This window comes from Monodelphis domestica, chromosome 1 (assembly GCF_027887165.1).
Source record: "Monodelphis domestica isolate mMonDom1 chromosome 1, mMonDom1.pri, whole genome shotgun sequence".
NCBI lineage: Eukaryota > Metazoa > Chordata > Mammalia > Didelphimorphia > Didelphidae > Monodelphis > Monodelphis domestica.
In genome coordinates, this window is record NC_077227.1 from 400,212,065 (window position 1) to 400,233,776 (window position 21,712).

General features: G+C 36.5%; 1 protein-coding gene across 11 annotated transcripts in view; it reads left to right on the forward strand.

Moving 5' to 3' along the window:
- The window catches only part of CHD6 (chromodomain helicase DNA binding protein 6), a 210,443-nt gene that overhangs the window by 129,868 nt on the left and 58,863 nt on the right, over positions 1–21,712 (forward strand). For all 11 annotated transcript variants that reach the window (XM_007474327.3, XM_056811874.1, XM_007474323.3 and 8 more), the window contains 4 exons: positions 563–706; positions 4,816–5,071; positions 7,036–7,246; positions 14,360–14,555. In XM_007474327.3, the coding sequence (XP_007474389.2) occupies positions 563–706; positions 4,816–5,071; positions 7,036–7,246; positions 14,360–14,555 (807 nt within the window). The remainder of the gene's footprint in view (positions 1–562; positions 707–4,815; positions 5,072–7,035; positions 7,247–14,359; positions 14,556–21,712) is intronic.

Consider the following 21,712-nt stretch of genomic DNA (forward strand, 5'->3'; position numbering starts at 1 on the left):
GTAAGAATTTACAGCTTAGAAGTCTAAGAACATTCAATGATTATTTGAGGTCTCTAGTCCACGAAATGTGGGAGTAGAAGAGAAACTGTGACAATGGGGTTTCTGATAGGAACTAAGCCAAGAATACCATTTTAATTCTATTTTGGTTTTATGTTTTTTACACTGAAAAAAATGCCATTCGAATAGTCAGTATGGTATATAGTGGAAATACAACTGAACTTGGAATCAGAAGACCCAAGTTTGAGTCACAACTCTACCACCAATTCTTATGGCCTTGACTAAGTCACTTTAGCCCTTTATTCCTCTCCCAAGAATTGGGAATTATAGTACTTGATTGCCTACCTCACTGAGTATTTGTGTGGAAAGTACTTTGGATAACTTAAAATGCCCCACATGTACAATATTTTTTGTCACCATTTTCTTATTGGTCATACCATGTCTTTTTACAGAAATATAATTCAAGGGCTTATAAAGAATGTAGATAGCCCCAGCATTATATTGTCACCATAAATCATCACTCAGATGGTAAATTGCTCTTCTTCATGTGCTTTAATTTGTATAGGAACATAAAGTGTTACTGACTGGGACCCCCTTGCAGAATTCTGTGGAAGAGCTCTTTAGCTTACTGAATTTCCTGGAGCCATCACAATTTCCTTCAGAGACAGCTTTCCTAGAGGAGTTTGGAGATCTGAAAACAGAGGAACAGGTAAGTGAGGGCCCAAAGAAAGTAAGACAGTATTGGCCCTTATAGTTGCCTTTCCTTCAAGGAGTCAAAAGAATTCTCTGGAATGAATGATAAACTAATTTTTACATCTGAAATTATTTTCACTTTTTCTAAGTGAGGAAACTATTTACTTTAAATTGAAATTATAAATGATAGCACAGAAGGCTCTTGCCTTCATTACTACCACCCAAGGACTTCATGGGTTTTTTTTTCTGCCCCCAAAATCTTACTTTCTGTCTTAGAATTAATAAAGCAGAAGAGTGGTAAGGGCTAGGCAGTTAGTGTTAAGTGCCTTGCCCAGGATCACACAGCTAGGAAGTATCTGAGGCCAGATTTGAACCCAGCTGACCCTGGGCCCCAAGATCTTGTTTATGACTACTTTAATGAGAATATAACCCTCCCTTAATTCCTTTGTCTATCCTTATAATAATTAGTATTAAACTTGCATAGGCTGGTATTCATGAATGCTACTAAAAAGTAAAAGATAGGGGCAGCTAGGTGGTGAAATGGATAGAACACCACGCATGAGCCAGGAGGACCTGGGTTCAAATGTGACCCTGGACACTTTGTAGCTGTGTGTCCCTAGGCAAGCCACTTAAATGTATTTGTCCTAATCCTAACCTAGGTTTTAGTCTTAAAATTGATACTGAGTCAGAGGGTAAGGATTTTTAAAAAGTATTGCAGATGGTGAGGAACTCTAAAGGTACAAATTATTGTACTGGTAGGCAGTTAATTGTACAGAGAAGAATTAGTCTACCTTTGTCCAGTTATGCTAAGTACCTCCAGTTCTAGGTACATCAGCACAGTTGTTGCCTGGGTTGAATTTTTTTAGTTGCGATGTCCTTGTATTCCCAGATAATATGATTGAGATACCTACTTCTGGCTTAAGTTACTGTAACTCAGCAACAAGTCTTCTCTAGTTCCCAGCTCTTGCTATATTTACTCCTGGAGTAAGGAATGTGGTGTTGTTGTTTGTTTGTTTGTTTGTTTTTGGTTTTCTGCCTCCCTCCTGGATACCTGGACCTTTTGATCTGACACTTATGAACCCAGAGCTATTTAGTTCTTCCTAAATGAATAAGATGAAGACTTTTTATTCCTTGCAGTTATTGTTTTAACAATTGACTATTTTATTTTAGTATTTAAAAACAAATATTTCATACCATAGTAACTATGTGACTGAGGCATATGTGGTCATCTCTCACTTTGTGTTTACTTTCTATAAATGTCCTAACAATGAATTTATTGAAATAGAAGCCAAACAGCATTGCTAGGAACTTCAAAGTAACACAAGAAAAACAGAACTTGTAAATTGAGGAAAACCCCAAAACTGGTCCTCACACCTAGATATGAAGATGTTCATCTCCCAAGCAATTATGATTGATAGTGAAAGCTGACCAAAAGCACAATGATCCTCTCAGCAGGTCAAGGGGTATTAACCTACAAATGGCTTTATTCACATTAATCATATCTATCACAGAGTGTTGTAGAAACCTAGTTAAATGATCACAGAATTCTTTGTTGTAGTAGCATCATATGAATGTTGTTTAGGTGATTTGATATTATCCAATCAAATTTTAGAATGTCATATACATAGAAGATTGATTGTGTGTCAGAAGCATGTACCAAAAAACCTATATAATAAACGAACCACGATATTATGGCAGAGCACTGTGTGTGATGCCTGCATATATGGGTTGAATGCATAGTGTGTCTCATCTCCTTATTCCAACCATGACGTCACATCTGGGCAGAGAGACCATGGATCCTCAGAGAGGCCGCTTGACAGACTTCTGTAAAAAGTGAGGTCGCATTTGAACCTAGGACTTTCCGTCTCCAGGCCTGACTCTCTCTATCCACTGAACCAACTAGCTGTTTCATGAATAAACTTTTAAAGTGAGGGAAAACAAAATGAGATTTTATGAATAGTCATATAGAGGAAAAAAGGGAAGTGAACACATTCATTGTGCATTCATTTTTCTCCTTTGAAGTCAGTGGTTTAAAAAGAAAATCCAATGGCTAGTTTGCAAAAATAAAAGAAGTTTCCAGAAATAAGAAATTGGATCTTTGATGGGAGATGATGGCAGAGATCTAGATGAAGTTGAAGCTTGAGGATTGGAAACAGATTACTAAAATGAATGGTATGGATCCATCTCCTCTTGCATTTTAGTGGGAGAAGTTGTAGAGCTTGAGATTCCTACTAGCAGATAAGCTATTATATAGATTATAAAGATTATTATATATTTCAATATCTTTTATGTATAAAAAATCCACTTCATTGGAGTAAATGCTTTTGAAATCAGTGCTGTGTTGTTTTTACTTTATTAAGTCTCTTTAATGATATACTGCAAAAAAGAATTTTATATATATATATATATATATTTTAACATTATTTTATTTGGTCCTTTCCAAACATTATTCAGTGGAGACAAAGATCATTTTCTTCTCCCTCCCCCCCATGCCGCCACACGATTTCACTGGGTATCACATGTGTTCTTGATTCGAACCCATCTCCATGTTGTTGGTATTTGCATTAGAGTGTTCATTTAGAGTCTCTCCTCAGTGATATCCCCTCCACCCCTGTAGTCAAGCAGTTGCTTTTCCTTGGTGTTTTTACTCCCACAATTTGTCCTCTGCTTGTGGATAGTGTTTTTAACATCTCCTAGATCCCTGCAGATTGTTCAGGGACATTGCATAGACACTAATGGAGAAGTCCATTATTTTCGATTGTACCACAGTGTATCAGTCTCTGTGTACAATGTTCTCCTGGTTCTGTTCCTCTCACTCTGCATCAGTTCCTGGAGGTTGTTCCGGTTCACATGGAATCCCTCCAGTTTATTATTCCTTTCAGCACAATAGTATTCCATCACCAGCTAAACTTTGTGAGAGTAGCCATCGGGTCATAGACCCCTAGTGAACCAGGGCTTTGCTCACCCAGCATGTGAAGATTGTTTCGGCAGAACAGACGGACGAAACCAATAAGAAGATTCAACGGCTGAGATGGTGACGCAGCAAAGCACTGTGGAGTGCTTAGGGCGTGTTGGAGCACAAAAGAACACGGCCATCCAATGCAGCTGAGGAAGTCTCCAGGTGTAATGACTTTTCGTGCCACTGGACCCAGGCTTCCAATGCCGAGAGAGTGGGACTGTCTCTGTGCATCGACTTTTCCACTTAAATCTCCTTTACGCACAAGTGTCTTTGTGCACACTCATCTATCATAGATGAAAACACACAAAGACAATCATCATCCTCGGTTACTGAGAGACTACTACTAACATTGTTTTCTGAGGTTTCTCTCCTTCGTTGATGGTCTACAAGTCTTCTCCACTTAAGATAGATACTATCTAAAATCTCTTCTTATTTTAAGATTCTTTGTCTATGGTAGGTCACAGAAGCTAGGTAGAGAGTTATAAAAATGTACTTTCCACCTGCTTTAATTTTTCCTCATTCTCCCACTTAATGCTTTTAATTGCTCCCACACTCAGGATGAGATTGTGGTCTAATTCTGGGTCTTACAGTTGCCTCTTAACACCTTCTCAGGTCCAGAGTTCCTGAGACCCTTCAATGACCAAGACTAGAAGTACCCAGTATGCCTTCAAATAGTTTAGTTACTTCTTGGCAGCAGGAATCACATTTGAGAAACATGAAATAGAACCTCTTGCTTAAGCCTCCTTGAAAAGCATGGACTATTTTGGCTTTGGCTTTTTGTCCCTAGTGCCTAACACTGTGCTTTGAATGTCTTTGTATGTGTTAAATTAATTATAAGCTGGTGCATTTTTGTTGAGTACATGGTATATTTGACCAGAGATGAGAAGAAATATCTCATCCTAAAGACAGTGCTCTCCATCTTGGTGCTCAGTTAATGGTGTTCTCCAGCTCTCTCTCATCAGTCTCCATTCTGTTTCTCTTTTGTAGGTGGTAAATTCTCTGAGGGCAAGGGGCACATCCTTTCTCCCTTCCCTAGCTAATGTTCAATACATATTTATTCCCTTTACTGACTCAGTTCAACAAACATGTATTAATGATTGAAAAATCTTGATGCTAACTTTTATCCCAGTTCAGAAAGGTAAACTAGACTTTATTTTTCTGGGCAGGTGAAGAAGTTACAGTCCATTTTGAAGCCCATGATGCTGCGGCGCCTGAAAGATGATGTGGAAAAGAACCTAGCTCCCAAACAAGAGACAATCATTGAAGTAGAGTTGACCAATATCCAGAAAAAGTATTATCGAGCCATTTTAGAGAAGAACTTTTCCTTCCTGGCCAAGGGGGCAAATCAGCATAACATGCCCAATCTTATCAACACTATGATGGAGCTGAGAAAGTGCTGCAATCACCCCTATTTGATCAATGGTGAGCCAGGGGGGAGCAAGGTAGGGTTAAGTCTTGTCATAGACCCCCTGAGAGCAACAAGTCTGAATTAAATCATTCAAGGCCTGACAAATGTATTGTTTGTATACCCTCTTAGGCCCTTTGTTTTTGAGCATATGTACATGTGGAGACAAGTGCTTGACATTTTGGCTCTCTTAATATTTGGGGTATTTCTGACTTGTTCCCTTGGAATAAATGGTTTCTGTCCCTACTCGATGGGCCCCATTTTCTTTTTTACTTAACTAGACCTGAATGGATTATCAGTATCAGCCTCCAAGAATCAGTAACTAGTAGAGAATAAAACAGAAGAGAGTAGATACTTGGCAGATAGGAAACACAATGAAGCTAGGAGAGTTTGGGATCAGAAACAACCCTGAAAGTGGATGATGACTTTGAAGCAGAGTGGAAATGGGGAAAAACAGCAGTGGCCTAGGTCTGGGGTCAGAGTGGCGGTTATGTGTAAGTTGTTTATCTCCAGCATTGTTCTGCCATGGCTGGCTTTGGTTAGGACGTTGTGCCTTTGCTTTCAAGTATGCAAGATCAATGCATGATTTTACATTTCCTAAAAACCACAGAATATGGGACTGGAGTAGCTGAAAGAGGGAGAATTAACTTCATTGGAGATGGTGCTTCAGAGATCCAGTATGGTATACAGTGTGTTCACAGGTGGGTGTGTGTACATGTACACAAGTCAGTTTTTAGTTACAGCTCTCATTAGATGTGGGAAGTTGAACTGGGACATAGTGAACTCTGGCATTAATGGGCAAATCTTTGCTAGAGAGTGAGGAAGATATGAGGACGTTCTAGGCAAGATAGCATTACAGCAAAAGGGTGTTTGGTTGTATCTGTGGCTTATTTCTTCAAGATGTATGGGTATATTAATGGAGAGATTACACAATACACAGTTCATGAAAGTTTGAATAAGAAAGCTGAACAGTTGGCTCTCAATCGTCTATGTTAAGGGGAGGGGGGGTGAGGGGAATAGAGGTATGGATAATCCAGAAGTCATTTTTTATTTGGTTTTGGAATGCATCCTCATACTTTGAATGTGGGTATGTCTCTTTTTGGAATTCATGACACTTCAAACTAAAGAATCAAGCTACACTGCAAAAACCAAACTCAGCAGGGTCTAGAAAAATGGCTGGCATTGCTATCTTCTCCAACTAAACACCATTGTTCTGATTATTGTTGTTATCATAGCAATGGAAATAAGTTTATATTGTATCTTCTAGTTTACAAAGTGCTTTTCATCCATTATCTCATTTGATTCTCTTAATTCAATAAAGTTTGTAGTACATATGTTAGTATCTTCATTTTAAAAATTAGGAAGTAGTTATGTCTAATCATGTGACCACTGGACCAGGTGGCAAAGCTCTGGTCCCAGTGCTTTTTTACTGTACAAAACTGTCTTATCTTTCCTGGCAAAGAAGTTTTTGGTCACAAAGGTTACTGAAAAGAAAAAACACAAGAGATGATAATGTCCTAAAGATGTTAAAAGCACCTATATAAGTAGATTGTCAGTGAAGATTGAGAATGTCATAAAATTATGAGAACTTGTTTAAAATGATATTCAGTTTGTGCTTTAATTGGTTTAGAATTTCTGATATCAAAAAAATAAGTTGTGATAGAATTTCTCAGCTTTCTGTGAAGCATTTTTCAGTCTCACAGGAAAGCTTAAGAACATGGCATCTAGAAAATTCTTAATGACTTAAAAAGAGTCTTTGTGTAGGGAAAGGTGCTAACCCTGCTGCTGCCTAGGTTGTATCTGTTCATTTTACTTAGATGCATAGCTCCAGGGGATTTGGTATTTAATGCCTAGAAATTAACTCTTCAGATATTGCTTTATTTTCCCCTTTGGCTTTTGAGCTGTTCTTTTCCAAGAAACTAAACAATCTCTTTTGTCCCGGTGATTTGTGCAAAGAATGGTTTTGTACTTTTCCTTTTAGGGGCAGAAGAAAAAATTCTGGAAGACTTCCGTAAAACACATAGTCCTGATTCTTTGGACTTTCAGCTGCAGGCCATGATTCAGGCAGCAGGAAAATTGGTTTTAATTGATAAACTGCTCCCCAAACTCATTGCTGGTGGACATAAAGTGCTCATCTTCTCCCAGATGGTGCGTTGTCTTGACATACTAGAAGATTATCTCATCCAGCGACGGTGAGTACTATACTGAAAAAGCTATAGGCAGGTATCATTTACTCTCTTTGTTTTGTACATTATTCATAAATAGAAACCCAGATAAATGCTTAAAGAAAAAGAACTATTAAGGGAGCTAGGTACTCAGTAAATAGAGAGACAGACCTAGAGATGGGAGGTCGTGGATTCAAATGTGGCTTCAGACACTTCCTGCCTATGTGACTCTAGGCAAGTCACTTAACTCTGATTGCCTAGCCATTAAAGAACTATCATAGAAGGGCATAACATATACTATGGAGTGAGATTAATAGTATTTTAAGCTATTGAATAAATGAACAGATAAATGAATCAAAATAATGAAAACAAAAAATGAAAAAATCCTTTTAAGTACTTTCTATGTTCCAGGCACCAGGGCTACATGTAGAAATGTTCTCAATGAATTCATATTCATATTCTAACAGGGATCAGTACATATAAGAGAATTTGACTGTAAGACATTTGGGAAGCCCCAGTGGTATAGTGGTAAAGTCAGGTGGTAATGTCTTCTTTTGTATCATTTTCATTGATAAAAAACAGTATCAATTTCTGATGCTGACTGAAAGTGCCAAAGGACTCAATTGTTGAGAGCTTTACTTGCCTACTCTTCAATAGCTTCAATAGCTATTGAGTACATAGATCTTCAACTTATATATAGAAGCATTTGCCAGGTCTAGTCTCCACCAGGGTTGCTCTTCTGACCAAGTTGGAAATAGAATCAGTGATCTGAGGAACAGTGCTATTTCTGGGATTCTCTACTACCTCCAGTAGGGTGTGAGAAAAGATGGTGGTCTAGGTAGTAGCAGTGGTTTGACCTACCATGCACATACCAACTCCTGTTTCTCCCTCAGGATACCTTGCTGCTTCAGCTAGACTAGCTTCTCTACCTCTTTGGTGATAGTCCATCAGCATTTGGTATTGCTATTGTCTTAATGGCATGCCCTTCTTATATGGATGAGTTCTAAAGAGATCAATTCAGAGAAACCTGGAAAGACTTGTATAAACTTATTTGGATGTGGAACAATTATAGATTAATCCACAGAACTATTATCAAATAAGTGTATGTATGTTTTAATAGAGTAAAAGTTCCTTGAGTACATTTACTACATTTTATTTATCTTTGGGTTAAAAGGCAAATAAAAGCTTTCTTCCTTAGAGTATCATTTTTTGTGGGTCTCTAAGCAGATTATTTCCTGTCCTTAATACTATTTGAGTTTTCTAAAGAACCTCTAATAATAAATCCCATTTAAAATTTATTTTGTGGTACAAGGCATTTTTACAATGTCCATTGATCTTCATAGTAACTCTTTGATAAAGAGAGAGAAGGGATTTTATCTCCTGTTTATAAATAGAGAAACTAAGGCTAAGAGAACCTGCCAATTTTTTCCAAGGTTATAAGCTGCTATATGGTAGCCCCTAGGCTATTGATCTACTGACTCCAAGTCTAGTATACTTTCTGTTCCTCACATTATTCAAAAATAAAAATTTGTGTAGTGAACTAATTGATCTTCATTATTTAACAATTGTTAACCCTGAATTACCAAAGTATTGGTTATAACAATTTTGGGGTTAGTTTTTTTTTTTAACTCTTACCTTCTGTCCTAGTAACAATTCTAAGACAAAAGGACAAGAACTGGTCAGTTGGGGTTAAGTAAAATGTCCAGGATCACAAAACTAGGAAATACCTGAGTTCATATTTGAACCCAGGTCCTCCTGACGCTAGGTCTTGCACTTGTGCAGATGGAAAACTTGCCACACCTGAGCTGCATTCCCAGCATCCTTTTTAAGTTACGTCCTCTTTTTACATAAGGATGCTTGGGAGATAAATTTGACTGAGTCCCATACTGCGGGACTCTTTTTTGGGAGCTTGTGCTTTTGGCAAAGTGCTGCAGGTGTGAGTCTCTGGCTCTCTTTGCTCTGCTCACTTGACTGAAAGAACCTTTTTTCTTTTCCCTCTCTTGATTTATTATTAAAAATCCTATATATTTTTAAATACTAGGAGTATTTATTCATGTTTACTCCTACACACTCTACCCATTGTGTTACCTAGCTGCCCCTATATCAGCACTTAAAAAAAAAAAAGTCTGCACAATATTGGTAATAAAGTGTTAAATGCTGTTTTTTAATACTGAATTGGGCCTCATTTTTTTTCTTTCTGTTCTTGATTTGAATTCCTTACAGTTAGTTATTTGTTTAGCTTTACTCCTCTTTAATTTTACACTAGGCCTTGAGGCAAGTAGGAAGAAATAACCAACGGATCTGCCAATCATTCAAATAATTTATTGCCCTCCTACTGTGGGCCAGGCACTGACCTGGGCACTGAGGATTCAAATACAAAAGTAAAGCATTTGTTGTCTTCAAGTTGCTTCTGCTATATCAGGGATCTGACTTGAAATTTTTAAAATGTACGTGAATAGCAAGTTAGTCATTTTGACTTTTTTTGTCTTAACATTGGTGAGGCTTTCTTTTCTAGATGACTATTTTTTGATACAAGGCACTTTTATGATGCCTATTGATTGCTGTAAAATTTTAACATCATCTATGATATTATGTATCCCAGGAATCTCTCTTAACAGTACACCAAGGAACTTTACAAAGTCTGTGGTTGTATTCCAGGACTTCAGTATTGCAAGATTAGGAAGATATCATTCATATAAACATACTGTTGTCTAACATATCTAAGTATTTTAAGGTAGTTTATTCTTTTCAGGTTTCTTGGCATATAATGGTTTTTATAAGTTTAGTATCCATGTGTGACATTTATTTCCTCTACATATTGTCTTTTTTATTTTAGTGGATATCCTTTAGTTTTTAATATACTACCATTTGGTTACAAATTTGTTTATTTTACCCCATACAATTTTGTAATTTATTCTCAATCTACCTTTATCCTTCTAGTTTGAAGACTTAATCTTTTTATTCTGGCCTCACATGGAATCTGCCCTACCCCATCAATCACTTAATAATTTTAGCAACCTTTTCCTATATCTTTTCCAACTCTTCTTTTGCTTTATTAAGATATAGCAGCCAGAACTACACACAAAATTCTGGTATGAATACATCTATACTTTGTACCAGAAATACAAGAAGGGAAGAGTGATTTGTGTTTTGATTCTGAAATCTTTTCTTAGGATGTTCAGCTTTGTGTTGGCCTTTTGGACCAAAGTAATAAATGAGAAATATATCTTAAGACAACATAAAATTATAAGAGATTATAATCAAAAGGGCTCTGAAAAGTCATTTATTCTAATTGCTCACTTAGTGCAAGAATCCCTTAAAAAATCCTTGATCATATATCATCTAGTTTTGAATATTTCAGTGATAGAGTTTATAAAGCCAGAACTAGCATAAGGCAAATGGGGTCTTGCCACAGGACCTCTTACAGGGGTACAAGGGGTGAGACAGTCACAGTTGTGCTCTTCTTTCTTATGGCAACCACTATCCATAATCATCTACCTCCTGATGCTTCCATTTGGCATAGCCTTTCATCTAGTTCTGTCACTCTGGTACCCCTCTTCCCAACCTGTCTCTTACCCCACCTCTTAATCACTCTTCTATTATCTGAACCCCTGAAATACCTTGTGCTCTTCCCACCCAACTGTTTTTCCTTAGCTGAAAAAAATTCTAGTTGTAGTTCTATAACAGCCCTGTTTCACAGAACAAGCCTATTCTATTCTGGGACAGGTATAACTGTAAGTTTTACTTTAAGCTAAACTCAAATTAGACTTTGTTCTGCCCATTCATCATAGTTTTGCTCTTTGGAGTCACTTGGAATAAGAATACCCTTACCTCCTCAAAGCATGTCCACTGTGTTTGAAGATAGTAATTATCTTCACCCTAAGTAATCTTTTCTTCAAGGTAAACATCTCAGGTACCTTCAGCAATTTCTCCTATGACAATTTCCAAACTCCTTGTTATCTAGTTTTTCCTTTTCTGAATGTACTACAAATTTTTCATCTCTCAAAATATTATTCTTATTACTGAATGGCCCATATGTATCCTCCCTGTGCAGAAATTTTTTACTTCCCTTTTTTAGTGAAAATTGGAATTGTATTAGTCTTATTTACATTTAACTCTTTAGCCCCTTGTTAGTTTCAGTTTGTCTTTCTAACCTGAAGTAATCATTTTTTTAGTTATCATTTCTGTCAAATATCCTAGGAATTATGAACCTCACCAAGGTATGTATCCCCCAAGGGAAATACAAGAAACTTACCATATGTGCATGGAGAACATTTAATAGGTTCTCCTATTATCCTGTATTATCCTATTGAAATATTACAAAAGTAGGGAACAGTTCGTGGAAAAAGTTGTGGATTAGAATATGAAGGATGGTAAAGAGGTTGGGATGGAATGGAAAAATAGCATTTTATTACCTTTGAAAAATTTGAAAGAGACAGTTGAAGAAATAATTACAATCAATCAAAACCAATGAATGAGGTTTTGATATGAAACCCCATTCATATTGAGTTAACAAAAGAAATCAGACAATAGCCTAGTATGAAAAAAAGAGAGAGAAACTAATTAAACTTGGTAATAGCCAGAATTCTAAAGAATTTTCCATCAGTCAAGTTAATGTGATTTTTGGTGTTCCCCTGGCAAAATATCCTGTTCTTACTAAGCATGCTTTTGAAACTTTAATTCCATTTATAACAGCTTGCTTTTGTGAACAAGCATTCTCGGTCCTGTTTTTAACAAAACCCAAAGTAAGAAATAAACTGGAGGTTGAAAAGCACGTAGGAATCATTTTAAAAGGTTTCTCAGTGTATAGAGAGCTAGGCTTGGAAACAAGGATGTCCTGTATTCAAATATGGTTTCAGATACTTCCCTAGCTTTGTGACCCTGGGCAAGTCACTTAATCTCAGTTGCCTAGTCCTTACAGCTCTTCTACCTTGGAATTTATACTTACTATCAAAAGACAGAAGGTAAGTTTTATTTATATATGCAAATATATATAATGTGTGTATGTGTGTGTGTACACATACCCAGAATAAAGCTCGTTTGACAAATAAAATCAAGTCTTACTAATTGACTATATTCAGTAAACATTTAACAACCTTCTGATATCAAACAGCATTGTTATGTGATAAATAAAAGTTGTCTTTATGAAAAGCTAATCTTTTTTATTTTTACATTTGCGCACATAGTAAGCTCTAGAATTAATTTTCTTACATAATGAAGAGGAGGAGATATTACTTCTAAAACTAGGAAAGATTTCCTGAAAGCTGCAGGCTAAATAAATAAATAAATAAAGGTTGGGAACCCTTGAGAAAGAATATATATTTTTGTCCCTGTCAGCCTCATGGGTTTTCATCAAAATCTTATATGTGCCTTCTTTTTCATTATCCAACTTGTTGAAGTAATGTTGAACAAGGCAAAGTAGGTGGCCTTCAAATACAACACTATAGACATTCCTTATGTTAGCATTCATAAATTAATCAATACCCTTTAGTATAGTTGCTCAACCATCCAGGATTCTACCAAATCTAGAATTTATTTTCTGTTTTTGACAGAATGGAATGAGCAAATGAATATGACTAAGTAGTTTAAAATATGTTCCTTTAGCAATAACACTTGTATCTCTTATGATTTTCCTCACCTAATGGCTCTTTATTGTGCTTGTACCCTCTGGTTCATAGATTTTCATATAGGCAAGCTTTACTGACAAACAGTGCTATTTTCACACATGATCTGTTACATGTATTTTATTTGGAAGAATGTGTCTTAAATCTTTCCATTACCATTTCCATTCCTGTGTTTCTTTCTCATTAATCATTTTGTGTTAAAATTGTACATTTATTTTGTTTCTATAACCCATATTTTAGGCATAACTAAACATCTTGAAGGCCATCTATGTGTAATCCTGACTGTCTTCATTGATATTTTTTCCTAAGAATTATTGAAACTTACCTTCCACTATTGATCTTTCTATATCATACTTGATGTCTTCCTGGTACACAGTTTTAGAGTTTAGTCTGATAAGTTTACAGTGATTCAAGGATCTTTTCCTATTTTTTAAGCAAACTCATTAATTTTCAAAATGTGATTTAGATAATTTTTTGCTAAATGAAACCTCCACCCCTGCCTCCCACACACATACCTTTTCACATTGATATTCAAATGTCATTTTTATCCCTATCCACATAGCCTTAGAAGATCATCTACCAATATAGCTTCATAATCTTATTTTTACTAAAAGGATTTATCATTATCTGAAAACTAAAGAATCTTTAGTGTATTCTTTTCAAATTATGAAGTGTACTTGGGTAACCAGGGCTAACATGGTAATAACCGGCTCATCTTGATTCACACAGTGGTCATACAATGGAGCATCTGAGTAGATCCTGAGTAAGGTCCACATGGAAAGTAACTATCATTTACAAGCTTCCATAAAAGGTGGTTGGGTTTTGTTTTAATTATTTAACTTACACTTACCCTTAGTTTTTTGCTTAATATTAAAAGTAGTTGGGGGCAGCTAGGTGGCTCAATAGATTAAGAGCCAGGCCCCCCCAAAAAGGAGATCCTGGGTTCAAATTTAGCCTCAGACACTTCTAGCTATGTGACCCTGGGCAAGTTACTTAATCTCCATTACCTAGTCCTTTCCACTCTTCTGCTTTGGAACCAATACATGGTATTTATTGCCTCTAAGACAGAAGGTAAGGGATTTTTTTTAAAGGTAGTTCCTGAGGCTTTTTGCTTGCTGCCTGAGTCTCTTAATCAGATTTGAGTCACACCTTACTTTCCCTTGAAAGAAAAATCAAACTGAGAGTTACAATAAATCAAATCATTGAATGTATTTAGGGTTGACTTTGTTTTTTAACCTGTTTAAAGGAGATTAATATGATTCTACTTTTTCCTGCCCTTTTTCAGTTATTGATATAAGCATTCATTAATAATTGATGTTTAAGAGGAAAATATTTCTGAGTTTAATAATGGAAATAATCATTATATTTTTTTAAAAATTCCTTTCTAGCCATTGTACCAGTGTGTGCATATAGATGGATAAATTTAAACTTTTAGTCTAGTAAATTTCCTTTGTTATTCTCCCTTTAAAATGTGCTTATTTGATGCTTAAACTCTTACTCTTTCTGGTGTCTCCAGGTACACATATGAACGGATTGATGGCCGAGTACGAGGAAATCTGCGCCAAGCTGCTATCGATCGTTTCTGTAAACCAGATTCAGATCGCTTTGTCTTTCTCCTGTGTACCAGAGCAGGAGGTCTTGGTATCAATCTCACTGCTGCTGACACCTGCATCATTTTTGATTCAGATTGGAACCCACAAAATGACTTGCAGGTAACTGTAAGGTGGATAAATATTTCCCTTGTCACCCCTAAAGTACATAATGTTAAGGTGATAGGTCCAAGTTCCTGTTGTAAAAGGGTACTTATCCCTAGTATTTAGTGAGCCCAGGATGCCTAGGTCAGTAGTTTCTGTCAGGAAAACTTAAGATAGAAACATTAATCTTTCAACTAAAAAGGATTCACTGCTTTCTACTTTGAATTGAAATATTAGTTCAAATTGGCTTGTATTTCAAAAAAATCCATAATCTCATTAATGTGCTTTCCTTCCAACAATGCAAATTCCAATACTTCCATATATGATACACTGAGGGCTGCTGTTGGAATCAAGATGAATTGAGTTTGAATGCTGCTTCAGACAGTAGTAGTATGGCTCTGGGCAAGCCACTTCTTTCTACCTTAGGTACCAAAATAGAATTGATTGTAGTATCACCTCATAGTTGCTATGAAGATAAAATAAGATGACATAAAGTGCTTTTTAAGAACCTTAAATTGCTATAGAATTACTGTCTAGATACAGTAATTGTCATCATTGTCCAAGTAACAGTAGATGACTATTTCATAAATGTGATCAAAAAACCTCATCACTTGCTGGCAGCTTTCTGGTAACCTTCCAAACTTGAATCCTTGAAAAGAGACATCAAGTACATCATTGTTTCATCAAGTACATGCCCCAAACCATTCTCACCTAAGAAAGACACACTATAGCTCTTGTGGGGGAGCTTTTCTGAAAACCCAGGCTTATCTCCATGCCATAATGAGCCATTGGAGTAGAACTCTGGGAGGAGTTGGCTGAAGTTTACCACCCAAATTCTGTTGAGAATCAGTCAATATTGGATCAAAGCTAGGTTTTTCTTATGAGCAATCAAAGTTTTAATTTTATATCTAGAGCCTTCTGTTCTTCTATTTCCTATAAAATCCACGTAAATTAGTTGAACCAATCACTGCTGCCTTCTGGATGCTGTTTTAAAAATAAATTTTAGTTTTATATCACAGTCATATCCAAAAAAGCAAACCCATCATAATTACCTCATGAATCCTCTCTCATAACAAACAATTTTATAGAACAAAGTGATTGCTCTGACAACATCTTTTTTTTTTTTAATACAACTTTTACCTTTCATTTTGGAATCAATACTGTGTATTGGTTCCAAGGCAGAAGAGTGGTAAGGGCTAGGCCATAGGGGTTAAGTGACTTTCTCAGGGCCACACAGTTGGGAGGTGTCTGAGGCCAGATTTGAACCTAGGACTTCCTGTCTCTAGGCCTGGTTCTCAATCCACTGAGCCACCCAGCTGCCCCCAACAAAAAAATCTTTGCAGCATTCCTTACCTATAGTCCCCTAACTCCTGATATGAAGGAGGAACTTCCTTTTCTCCAGAGCCAAAATGGAACAGTACAACCTTTGAGCAGTTAGGTAGTAAAGTGGATAGAGCACCAGGCCTAGAGTCAGGATGATCTAGGTTCAAATCTGGTCTCAGACACTTCTAGCTCTGTGACCCTGGGCAAGTCACTTAACCAAATGCCTAGCCCTTACTGTTAGGTAGAAAGGTCACTGCTAGGGATTTAGGCTTCAGTTGTCATTCTAGTTACTTAGACTCAAAAAAAGGGGGGAAAGAAAATTGAGTCTATAGTTGTTGTGTGGGATTCTATGCCTTGAAAATTGGAAGAATGTCATAATTTTAGGTAGGGAAGATTGGGTCTAATATGCCTAGTAGGCTCTTTGTCAAATTAAGTAGAATAGTAGAATTTCAGAGTTAGTCAAGGCCTTAGAAATCATATATCATAGCATTTGCCAAAAGACTACAAAAACATTTCCACACACTATCCCATTGGAGCTACTCCTACTATTCAGTCATCTGTCATTTTCAAAGGTTAGTTCAGTGGATATAGTGGCAGGCCTAGAGTCAGTAAGACCTTGGTTCAAAACTGGCTTCAGACATTTCCTAGTTGTATAACCCTGGGTGAGTCACTTAACTCCAAATGCCTAGCATTTGTTCTTCTGCCCTAAAAATTGATAACCTAGTATTGATTCCAAGACAGAAGGTAAGGGGAGAGATAGAGACAGAGACAGAGAGAGAGAATCATATTGTCAGTGACACAGAGATGAGAATAATAAATTAAATAGGGACTTAATGACCTCAGAAATAACTTTGTTTTCAGCTCCCTAAGGTGCTCTAACCTTTCCTAATATTACATTGATCTTCCTAAATACCTCTAGGATCAAAAAGACTTAGGGACTCTGATAAAACCAAAATGGTTTCTAAAACTATTCTATTCAAGAGCAATCTTGGAAAATCTTAGAATAATCTATACCAATTTACAAAGCACTTTGTATACATATTTGCCCATTCAGTCCTGTCAACCATATACGATAAAGAACCAAAAATTATTTTTCTCATTTTACAGAAAGAGACCTAAAGCTCAAAAGGGTTAAGTAATTTGTCCCATGTTGTGCAGTTTCTAAATAATGAAATTAAGTCTTCATCAAGTTTTGGAATTAACAAGGACCCCTGCAGCAATCTAGTCCAACCTGTGCATTAAAAGAGTCCCCATTATAACATACTTGATTGGTGATTGTTGGTATAGAATCTACTTAGAGATGCCCAGTGACAAGGGACATATTTATATGACCCTAATTGTTAGAAAGTTTTTCCTGACATTGTTTCTACCCACAGGACTTCATTCTGTCCTCTGGTGCCAAACTGAACAAGTCTAATCCCGTTCCATATGACATTAGTTATAGAATAAGGCCAGGGTTGCTTTCTACAAGTGTCTTTCCCAGGTCTTCAAATAACTGAAAGGCAGCTAGCTGTGCATTGATTACCATTTCTATTATATCATTCTGCCTTTCCAACCTAATTCCTGATAACATTTAGCCTGTGTTTGTTATCATGCATCATTATTCCTGGTCAGGAGGTCTGGAGAATTGCAGTCTCAGGGCTGGCCAGGGGTTCTCATCCACTTCACCACAGAACTTGCAGTGGCTCAGAGATGTCAGGGATTAATTAGACCAATAGACCCAACTCTCCAAGAGACACTATTCCCTCCTTCATGGATAGCTTCCCTCCTGTCCTTTTGCCCCTTCCCCAGCTTTTCACTTCCTTTTATGTATTGACTTCTACCTCTAGAATGTGTTGACTTCCACCTTAAGGGCAGGGACTGTCTTTGTTTGCTTGGATCTGTATCCCCAGTACTTAATACATAGTTCTTAGTGCCTGCCACATAGCAAAGGCTTAATAAACTCTTGTTGCTTCTTTCTACATCAGTGGAGCTGGCCCAGAAATAAACCAGCCATATATATACATATATACACACAAACATGCATATTTCATCCTTAAGTAATCCTTAAGTATGGGTGTAGACATTCCTGTTTTTGTTAGACTAAGTAGGGTGGAGTAATCTAAAGTTCACAATATATATTCATATATACCCATATATACATATGTATGAAAGCATGCTTCGCTAGAAAATCAAATGAGGGTCAGTAGCAATCATAGCACTTTTATAATACTTTTCATAATTGTTAGTCAACTGTTGATTTCTTGAGAAGAGATTAAACCAGTTTGTTGTCTCCTGTCCTATCTCACAAGTTGACTGCTATCCATTTCAAAGTAACAGTAGTCAAGCAATTGTCTGCATTCAGTTTTGTTCTTACTTCAGGAGTTTGTCTTCCATAGAATATACTTACATCATCTTAAGCTGCCATCCTTCAATGACTACCACTGGGAGTGTAGCTCTATAGGGCATCAAAGTCATTAAGGGTATTAGAACCCAGTCTTAGGAATTGACTTGCATCAAATACATATAAAGTTACAGTCAGTGTTGAAGGGCCTAAGTAATATTTATTAGATTTTTTGGATGATACAATATAAAACTTTGCTCATTATATCACCTATGGCACTTTCACCTTTGATGAGCATATGTCTACCTTTTTTATATCTCCCCCAATACTGAATAATATTTGTAGTTGTACCTGTTATGGATTCTACATATATATGGGAGACAGCTTCTTTGAAGAGAGCCTTTAAAAATGTATCTTTTTTTGGCAATTAACATATAATAAACTCAGTGGGATCTTATATTCTTCATACTTCTCTGTTGTTGTGTGACTGATAATGTCTTCTACAGTAAAAAAGCATCTACAAAAGCTGTAGAGACTAGTCCACCTGTTCCCTGTCCATATTTCCATTGTGTACCTTCAGTACCAAGCATAGGCCATTCTCATAGAGATGAGAAAGTATACTAGAGGTTGGTATTTACTGCTACTCTCTGGGGGAGGGGGGGGGGAATAATAATATTATGTGTTATCTTGGCCCAGAATAGAACTAGAGAGAGGACTTAAAGGTCTGATATTATTTGGGAAATTGTGTAGCACTTGCAGTGATCTCTTGTAGTTTCATTGCCATAAAAGTCCATCTTTGTGGGCAGTTAGGTAACACAGTAGATAGAGTGCCAGGCTGGAAGATGGGAGATCTTGGGTTCAAATCTGGATCAGACACTTCCTAACTATGTGATCCTGGTTAAGTCATTAACTCTGATTGTCTAGCCCTTACCACTCTTCTGCCTTGGAACCCATTCTTAGTATCAATACTAAGATGGAAGGTTAGGAGGTTTTTTTGTTTTTTTAAACCTTTACCTTCCACCTTAGAATCAATACTATGTATTGGTTCCAAGACAGAAGAGCAGTAAAAACTAGGCAATTAGGGGTTAAGTGACTTCTCCAAGGTCACACATCTATGAAGTATCTGGGGCCAAATTTGAACCCAGGACCTCCTATTTCTAGCTGGCTCTCAATCCACTGAGTCATCTAGCTGCCCCTAGTGGAGATTTTTTTTTTAAGTTCACCTTTGTACTAACAATAGCCTCTCAGTGATGCTGCTTAGCAAAATAATAGAATGTCATGAGTTCCAAAGAATCACAGTTGCAGTCTAAAAGCAATGGAAAGATACATAGTAGATATAAGTTGTAGCATTTTACCAATTACTATTTGTACATGTGAAGTGGTAGGAAAACATCATAAAGACTAAACATAACCAGAAATAAACAGTGGATTTTCATATAGCAAGAATGGGAGGTAATAGGTAACTGGAGCCTTGCACTCATGTTCACAAAATAATAAAGAATTGGATAAAGCCCTATATAGCTTGTTGGGTGGGTCCTCTATAGAGGACTTATGGAAAGGTGGACAAGAATCACAGCATAATAGGCTGTGGAGGTGGTAAGAAGGATAAACCCCATGACGTCTGTGTCTGTGTGTCAAGGGGGAATTGGTTGCTTTAGCAGTAGGAGTGATCTCAAGTTCACAGTCTCATTCCCTTTACTCTTTGACCTCAGTCTCCATTACAGAGGAATTTATGACAATAAATTGGAATGGTTGATCTAGCAGTGGAGCTTCTCTCCTCCTTTTTGGCTTTATACAGGCTATACTTACTTGCCTCCTTCCAGTTCTCATAATGGCTATGGCTTTACCTAGCATTGCCTGCAGTAGGGCCTTGCAGGTGGTACTGGGATTGCAGAGACAATAGTTGGGAACTCCACAAGTTCAAACTCATTGTTGTGTAGTTATGGAGAAAAGAAAAGCTTCTTTTTAGTAGTCCTACCTCTCATTGATGCCCTTCTCTTTTGTGACCCTCCTTTCCTTTTTTGGATGTCTGTTTTCTTTGGGCTTTTCCTTTCCTTCTCAGAAATCCTTACTCAGGCCCACTGGGAACCTGTGGATCTGCCTGCCCCTACACAAGACTGTTCTCGTTATCTGTCACTTTGGAAATGATCTAATGAACAAATGCACCTTTGGATATTGGGTTGTTTTATCTTAACATTAATTATAAGGGTCAAGTCATTGGCCAAAATAATGATTTTAAAAAAGAAACAATTCAGGCATTGGGGTAATTTAGTGGGGAAGACAACTTTAGGACAGTTCCCATCAAATTATACCATATAGACAGTACCTCCACTCTTAACATAATCAAATATTGGACCAAATAGTAGAAATTCTGAATTAAGCTCCAGTGCTTTGGTACACAACAAACTACCATCTTTTCTTCCTATTTTGCACCAATACTATGTCTGAATTTTTACTTTCTTAATATCATTGCCTCCTTCCCTTAGTCTTCTTCAGTAAAGAATTGGTGAATGATCTCTTTACTGTACAAAGAAAGAAAAACTGTGAACCTGTGAATAGTATGGGCAAGATTATTAGATCCATACTAGCATCTTAAAACTGTTCTAAAGACCCTCAGTGATAATCTATATGTATTTGTTTCTCTTCTTCTTTGGGGTTTTGGGGTTCATATACTGAATCAAAGCCAGTATACCTCATAGATTCTTAGAACTAACAAGAACACTAGAAATTATCTAGTTCAATTCTCTTTTTGATAAAGAAAATGTGGCCCAAGGAAATTATTCTTAGACTCATTTCTTTTGCTTTCCTGATCCTGAGTATTTCATTTTTTATCTCCTTTTCATAGATTTATTTTTTTAATTTATTTCATAGATTTAGAATTTATTTATTTCATAGATATATTTATTTCATAGATTTAGAAAACAAAGACTATAGAAGCCTTCTATAACTTATTAGAAATGTTATTCAGGCTGTTCCTCAAATAGCAAATATACCAAAATTGAGGTATCCAAATAAAGATTTCCCTTCCTGTATTCTATAGTTTTTGTTCAGAATGTTTCTGGAGTTCATATTTATGAATTATGTTACAGGGCTGATTTGTAAATAACACAAGGTAATCAGTTTCATTGCTTTGCAAACATCTTGCTTTTGACCAAAAATTATATTACCCAATTTGATCACTCACCTTTTTTTTAATATACCATATCTATCTCTTGACTATTTCCAAAAATCAAATTATTTCCAAATGATGATGATTTGCCTACCACTTAAATTCCAGAGATTGAGCCTCAATCCCTGTAAGTATTGCCAACAAAGGAATTATCTAAAATATTTTGAGCAATAGCATCATTGTTAAAATAAGCAGGTGGCCTTCTGGAGTAATGACTACTTGGAGCTTTCAGTTTCCTATGTTGGTTTCTTTTTTATTCAGGTATATTCTTCTACTGCATTAAAGAACTCTGTAGTATAAAATATTGCTTCTGCCTATTAAATCAACAAGCATTTATTAAGCACCAATTGCATGCTAGTT